An 8,410-nucleotide genomic window follows, 5' to 3' on the forward strand; every position below is an offset into this window, starting at 1 on the left:
TAAATCTTCTCCACTACAAGACTAGATCAATTATAATTAAACTTAGTGTAAAGGTCCTTGGATATTGTACATAGAACAGATATGGGGATTTTTGATCGGTTAAAAAACATAGCCACTGTTACTAAAAATAAAACGTAGTTAGACAGAAGTTTTTTGCATGTATATCCAAAACCTTTAGGTTTATCAAAGTTCTGACAATTGGGTAAAATTGGTAAGCATGATGAGATCTATTTGGTCAAATTTTCCTTTAATTCTGTTTTAAAGCCATATTGGAATTTTGCTCTTTAATGATGTCTTTTTGTTATTTTTATTATTTCTTTAAAAAAATTCCCCTCAATTTGATTGATCCTTAGGTATGAGTGATGAGCATTAGAAATTATTATTCAAGAAAAAACATGGCTGCTTTTACAAAAAAAAAATAAAAAGTTCATCAAGCAACCTGAGCAATTCTTATGGTTTTTTTTTGTTGCATCAGGATGACCATTGCAGTAAAAGATTAGGAGGTCAGACTGTTTTTTTACATGTAAATTATGCACAAATAGGTGTGAACCACAAAGAATAATTATGGATTTTGTATTGCCTGATAAAATCTATTGAGTAAAACATAAAGAGAATTTGGGTCTTATAAATCTGCCTCATACATTTTAGGAAATGATTGAGATCATTTTGTCCTAATCAAGCATCCACATAACCAGTTGTTTGAATTTTAAGTGGTTGGAGGGGGATCCTAGGTTGCTATGGACACTTATCATTGTAGTATTTATTTTCAGTCTGGTCCAAATGAAAGCCAACCTCCTTCATCCTTCCTTGGCAAGGTAGCTAGGCGTGGATCTGATGTGGATCATTGGATAACCCGACATGATGGACCTTTTAGAACAATTACTGAATCTAAGAAACGTGAACTACTTGATATTCCTATCCCTTATATTCAACCAGAATCCAAAGGAGAACCAGAAGATAATGAAGAAGAACATCCCTCACCAGACTTTCAGGGTATCATGGTCGCCCCACTCCTACCAAAGAATAACCATCCTTGTCCTAATTTCCATGACAATGTAGCATTTATGGATATAAAGGATCTGAAAGTTTCGGAAAGAGGCTTGCCTTTGCCTATTCTACCAGCCAAATTTGATTTGAATAACAAACCTCGATTGAGAATGAAGGATATCCAGGAGGGTAAAGGTACTGATGGATTGCTTGATAGCATGGCTATGCGTATGAGTTTTAGACGTGGAACAAGCTATTCCAGAGAGTCGTCAACTTTGTCTACTCTTAGTCAGGATCCCAAAGAAGAACATAAGCATGAGAAATCTAGCAAGCCTAAAATAGAAAAAGTAGGGGTTGATAATCTCCCAACACCATGGCACAAGGAAAGGAGAAAAGAAGGAGGTAATCTTCCACCACTGAGATATGTAGTACCACCACATGTCGAAAACCCTTGTAGAGGTAGCATTGATGATCTATTAGTCATGTCAAGAGACTCTTCCCAAGATGCCATTCCACTGAGACCGAGACACTACCAAACTGATGATGATGATCTGAATGATGTCACTGAGGAACCATTACAGTTGTTCCATCCTGGGAATCCTACAAGCTCCTGGAGACATCAAAGTGTCCTAACAATGAATGATTATGAGGACAGTGATACATCAGTTTAAGATGATTTGGACTTCACATTTTATTTTTGTCTGCACAAAATAGTCTTAAGTAGTATCCTATTTAGACTGGTTTACAGGAAACAAGATATGTCCTATTGCAATCATATTACTGATCCTTTTATTATTTTATTTAATATTTGTGAAAAAAAAAATATTTATAATTCAGTTGTGACATATTTCCACAATTTCTTACCTTCAACAAGCATTTTCTGTAATATATATATCTATATACATTGCTAATGTTTTTTTTCTCACATGTTTTCCAAATGTATGCATTTTCTAGTTAACTGTATGCAAAACTGGTAAAAATAGCTGATTTTATTTGAAAAGTTTTTAATTTGTTTTATGACTATCAGTAACAAGAGTAAACATTGTTATAACTTTTCTTAATTAAAACCATATTGATGAAACATTGAGATATTGAAACTGCATTTTTTAACAAGTTCATATTAATGTGTTTTTGATAATGAAACCACATTCTGTTCACAAATTTGAGTTAAAGCTCTTTTTTTTTCAATTATGACACTATGTTTCATCCGCAAGTTTAAATTAAGATACTTTAAATGTTGAATCTACATTCCGTCCAAAAGTTTACATAAGATGTTTTAAATATAGAATTCACATTCTGTCCACAAGTTTAAATTGAAATGTTTTAAATTTGGAATCTACATTCTGTCCACATGTATAGATAAAAATGTATAAACAAATATGATTTTTTTCCCCACATTTCTAATTCATATTTTACCTTTACACTTGTTCTCTTTTTTTCTTTATCTACTCTGATTTTGACTTCCCTAATGTTTTACAAGATTGTGTCCTCTTGGAATCAAAATAGTTTTTTTTTCTGTTTTATAATGTTCTTTCAATATTGGCATCACATTTCATCTTAAAGTTTAATTTAATTCTGTCCACAGTTCAATTTTTTCCCCTTATTACACATTTTTCTTTTAATGAGTTATGAATGAAACTTATAAAGTGTGCATAAATAGAAAACTGAGGGCTGCAAAAAAAGAAAATATTAATATTGTAGGCTGCATGCATTAAAAACATTACAACTATGATAGCCTTCTTAATCTCTACAACTCTTTAACAAATAAATTCATTATGCTATTCTGTTACTTTTGATATTTATGGATTAAAAGAGCGACATAAGGACACAATACTTGTAAATCTTTTATGTTTAGACCAAGTCATCATTTGAACTACTTATATTGTACAATTTCTTGTTAACAAAAATTTGAAATGGAACTTATTTTATAATTTAGATATGTATTGACATTAAAATTCAAAATCAGTCGTTAGCCCTTGCTTTAATAAACTTCTATATCTGTTGTGTTTATTATTTTTCAGAAAAAAAAATATACTAGAAATCAGACATTTCATGTAGAATGTCTGTGAGCATGCTTAACACTTGAATCATCTAAAGAATGCATCTTGAAGCACGGAAATCAGATCAAAATACAAAAGGTTCTGTCTAGTCGTGAACATGTATCCCGGAGTAAGTCAGAAATTCTGAAAGGGGGGCATCAGAGGGGACCGGCTCAGTAATTTTCAAAAATAATTTTCCAGCAAAAATAGTGGGGGCGCATATGTAGACAAAAGCACGAAGTTTTGGTTGATATTACAAACATTTCAATAAAAAATATTTTGAAATATTGTATCTATATACAAGTGCATATGGATGTCTGAAATCCAGAATTTCCGTGAAGGGTGGGACGCTCCAGTGATTTCAGTTTTTACGTATTCAATCCCAAGCCAAAGGTTAATCCTACGTGCCTAGCTGGGCTATATATATCGCCAAGCCAAGCTGACCTAGTGGCGCTGAACTTCGGGCGTCGGTGTTGTCAACGGTATCACAACAGTACGAGTTCAAATCCCACGGAGGCAATAACCAAAAATCTGCAATACTAACATTATTGTGTCAAACATGATTCGATCCTGCAGCGTAGCGAATAGAGTCGTCACACGATGCGAGTGACGTGTATTCATGTGTACTCGTGTACTGAATCAAGTTATATCGCCAGGATTGTTTGAATTTTTACGCCTCAAATAATCGGGAAAATGCAAAAATAGGGATAAAAGGAAAGGAAAGAACCGGGTCGACTTCAAACGTATCTAAACACAATGAACTCTGATTTTAATTCACCATTCCGATTACTTAAAAATATTACACAAAAATTCACGTCGCATCGTGCGCCAGTCTGCGTTGTATTCAGAATCGTCGGTTTACATGGAACACGGATAGAAAAATAAACACAAAAATCCGACATCCTGCATAATTGAACTCCAAATTACTAGTTGGCCTTTTCCAGTTTAGTGGAAATTCAGTTAAGAAAGAGTACTCAAGGGAACCTAGGTTATAGCGGTAATCAAAAGAATGTAATCCAGGGGCAAAGACCAGACATGGAAAACAGACATACACAACAAAAAACTAAAACATACATACAAAATAACAAAAGCAAATTGAGCAACTCGGACTCCACTAAAAACTGGGAGCATGGACCGGATGCACCGGTAGGGTAAACGTCCTCTGCTTTTCTAGAAACACCCGCCGAGTTGCTTATAAAAAGTCAAGTCCGAGGTGGATGAAAGGGAAACTATGATCCGTTGAATAAATCAGTTTTCACGGTGCAGATTGATACACCATGACGATCCACGAGTTCATGATGATGACCATAAAACTTCTGTAGTGATGACTTCAATCTTGTAGCAACATAACCCTGTTTCAGAAGCCAATTGGTTAGAGTTCTAGCGATACAAAAAGTCTGCGTTGTTTCGGCAAGCTCTGGCATAACGTACGAGTTGTGACATGAACACTCCATACGCAGTTGCTGAAAGGATGTTAAACGAACTCCAGGTCAAAACTGTCAACTCATTCAAACTTGAGCCACAATCGTGGAAATAAATTCTGCCCTACAACCATTTTTCTTCAGTTGATAAGCTATAAATTATATAAAGTGCTATAGACCTCTATGTGTCCTGTAAAAGCGCTTAGTTTACCATTAAAGCAGTGTAAGCATATGCTTACAAATCATTTTGACATTTTTTTTTTTCATCAGTACATTCATTTGCTTGTAACAATCACATCTAGAATTAATCTATTAAACACTCGAACATTTAAATGTAACTGGTGTGCTATAGGTTCAAGGTCGAGTTCTATTTAAGATCAGTTCAAATAAACAAGGTTCGACGATTCGTAATTAAAATATCATCTTCAAGTTATTTTTACATGTAAATTAAAATGAAGAGAAGTCATCCCTCTTCATCAGAACATACTTTGAGCAAAGGACAAAGTAAATTATCATAATACTTTTCAAAACAGTAAAAAAACTGCTTCCACAGATACAAAAAGAAAACAAGGTTTTATAGAAACCTCAAGTTTTGTCGGAGCCAGGTAAGTGTGTTCGTCCTACTCAATGTTGCACTGAATGTGTAGACAATACGCTAGGGCCTAAATCATTACGGCCACAAAACTTTTGATATTGCATTATACAAGGAGAAGGTTGACGACTAACAAAACTTCTTTTTACTGAAAAATAAAAAAAAAAAATGGGTCGTTCCCGATTCGTTTGTATTTCCTCTTACAGAAATTCGGGGAGTGAAAAGGGGTTTAATAGAACATGGCTCGATAAACATTCTTGGTTAAGATATTCCGAGTCAGAAAATGCAGTGATTTGTTTGTATTGCGTTCTACTCAATAGTTCTGATAATGCTTTTGTAAGCATCCCTGTAAATGATTGGGCAAATTTGACAACTTGGATAAAACGACACTTGGGCCAACCTGGTCATGACAAGTGTATTGAAATGAGCGAAAATTTTATGAAAATTGCTGAAGGTGAAAGAGATGATGTCTCATTGTTGAGTTGCTCATTTCAAAATAAAACATTAAGAAACAGGGCTATCGTGAAAAAGTATTTTGAGGACTATTTGTGTGGAAAGCAGGACATTCCCATGGTTATATTGAGATAAAAGTAATTTCATTGCTCTTCTCAAATTTAGGGCAGAAAAAGATTTTGTCTAACCATTTACAGAGCAGTCCCCCAAACGCTAGATATCTATCAAACCTGATACAGAATGTGTTAATTCATATTTGTGACCAACAGTTACAACAGCATATCGTCGATGAGTGTAATTCTGCAAACTGTTCTAGCATAATTTCAGATGAAACTACCGATGTTTCTTCCGTCGAACAGGTTTTTTTATACTAGCGTTATGTCGGTTCAATTAAAGAGGGTTGACAAACAAAAAAAAAACAAATCAGAAAACAAACAAAATAGGGAAGACAAACGGGAAAAAAAGAAACAAATCAAAGCTGGCTGTGATTCGTTTATCTTGTACACCTTCCTCGAAACACTTGAAAAGTTTTAAAATGGATGGTCAAAGCTGTCACCTTAATGAAAAAATGTGATTCGAATTTGAAAATCATGCTCAGCTTCTGGGGGGGAGCAAACGCCCCCAGACCCCCTGCTTACAAATCTTAAATTTCCGGCTACGCCGCTGGCACCCATAGCTAGTTCCAGAGATACGGGCATTTCATTCTCAGACACATTAGTCCGCACCGAGCCAACCCGTCGTCAATACTGCGTGTTTTAAGTCTTTGGTGTGACTCGGCTGAGGATAAAGCCCGCGACCTCCCGTACTCAAGGCGACGACGCTACCCTTAGGCGGTTATAAACATTTTAGAATAGTATATTTTATAGATGTTACACATACATTATATACAGGTTTAAATATAGAGTCCCATGCGTGAATTTAGTTGGATAGTGATGAGAAGTGGGGAGTAATTGATTGATTGATACATGTATTTTCATTTTATACAAACCACTTTGTAACAGATGTGAAATCTTCAGATTTTGTGAACTTTATGGGGACATAAATTTAGTTATTGGTACATTGGTTATATGCTATTTTCTTAAATTCTTTTCGCACAGGTTATGACCTATTTTTTTAGTGTAACTGTATCAAAACTGTTTACTAAAGTAACCAAATTGAAAAAAATATATATTTATATATATAGCTGTACGATCTTGTTACAAATATTAAAAAAAGAGGGATTAATATCAGTGCGCATTTTTTTTTCAATATAGCTTTTATATAATTGTTTGGTTTGGCGTTTTTTCATTCAAGGGGATGTGGGAAGAGAATATCCGAATACGTCCGAAAAAGCAACAGAATTTTCAATTCTCGGTAGTTTTTTTTAAATGTGGTTAGGTGTGGTACTTACAATTTTATGTACAAATGCCACAAAACATTATTTTTCCTTGGTGATAAAAAAAATAAACTGAAGCATTTTTGTATTTTTTGACTACTTTTTATATCTCGTAGAGGCAAATTCAATTTTTTAAGTCTGTTTTATTCTACGAACTTCTTTCTACAAAATGATGTATGTATCATCATATAGCCCCAAGACTCAGCTTTACAATGGTACAAAGAAAGTTGTGTAACACTGATAATCATATTTTGGTTGATAAGAGGGGGTGCACTGGAGGTTTTCTTAGCCCACGTACTATATGGTATTCTGCATAGAATTGATGTGCTGCTGTTACTATATATCTTTATTCTCAAAATCAATTGATATAGAGAACATAAACAAATACAATTTGAGACACAAGAAAAAAAGGCACACACACACACACACACAATACATAAAAAACATGCACATAATATTTACATAAAAAAGACAAGGAAACAGGGCAGAAGGGGTGGATGCTTTGCTGGCAGTACCAATGCGGAAATTACATACAGAAGGGGTGGATGTTTAGCTAGGAGTACCAATGCGGACATTACATACAGAAGGGGTGGATGTTTAGCTAGGAGTACCAATGCGGAAATCTTTTATCAAACTACAAAGTCAAAGGAGTAGGAGTTGCTTTTTGGTTGACATCAAGTTCGAACACTTGAATGTAATCGCAATGATTTAGATAATATCTTGGTAAAACTTGTTTGCGTTTCTCCGAGAAAGAGGAATATTAGAGAATGTAATTGATATCACCTATAGCTAGTTATTACATAATATACAGTGTCTATTTTCTCTTTCTATACCTTGCCATCTACCAGTTTCTGGAGAATGCCTTAGCTCTGGAGATATTTAAATATTCTTCCAATTTTAAGATTTAAGTTTAAGATTTTTCTAACATAAAGAACCTAAAGATAGTGCTACATGTACATTCTCGCAAGTTTGTATAATTTAAATGAAATTTTCCCCAATATGATACGAGTCGTACTTTTCTGTCAATTTGGATATTTACCGAGTTCACCATATATCATACAATTTTAAAATGAACCTTTTCCAAAATATCAATTTTTTCCAAAGCCCCAGATCTCGCAGCCATATTATAAAATTGGTTTCAGCATTTTATCGAATAAATTAATTACATGTGTAATGTACATGTAGTAACTTGATATTTAGTTTATATTTCCTTCCTCACCTGTTTCAAGTACTCCATACATTGCTTTTGTTTCCAGGTCTCCTTGTCTGCTAAACTCTTTTAAGTAACATCAAAATTACAAGTTTTCGTAAAAATACCTCCAAGATAATTGAATTATTTCATTATTTCAATTGCACTGTTGATTAAAAGTGCATGATAGGTCACGAGGGAGACTCGCCATGCCAAATATAAACACTTGTTTTATCGACATTAACTGTCAGTTTCCAGATTTCACAATAGTTTGAGATGGCAATCAATTGTTTTCGCAAACAATCTGCAGATTCAGCCATTTATACGGTATCTTCTGCGTAGAGTAAAATAGAC

The 8,410-nt window shown here is 34.2% G+C and overlaps 1 protein-coding gene across 1 annotated transcript in view; it reads left to right on the plus strand.

Moving 5' to 3' along the window:
- LOC148618746 (uncharacterized) overlaps positions 1-2,989 on the plus strand; it is a 230,942-nt gene extending 227,953 nt beyond the window's left edge. Inside the window, exon 171 of the mRNA XM_088577925.1 lies at positions 771-2,989. Within this exon, the coding sequence (XP_088434051.1) occupies positions 771-1,658 (888 nt within the window). The 3' untranslated portion in view covers positions 1,659-2,989. The remainder of the gene's footprint in view (positions 1-770) is intronic.
- The last annotated feature ends 5,421 nt before the right edge of the window (positions 2,990-8,410 follow it).

Source organism: Perna viridis, chromosome 4 (assembly GCF_037379345.1).
Source record: "Perna viridis isolate PV_CMFRI_1.1 ecotype Kerala chromosome 4, ASM3737934v1, whole genome shotgun sequence".
NCBI lineage: Eukaryota > Metazoa > Mollusca > Bivalvia > Mytilida > Mytilidae > Perna > Perna viridis.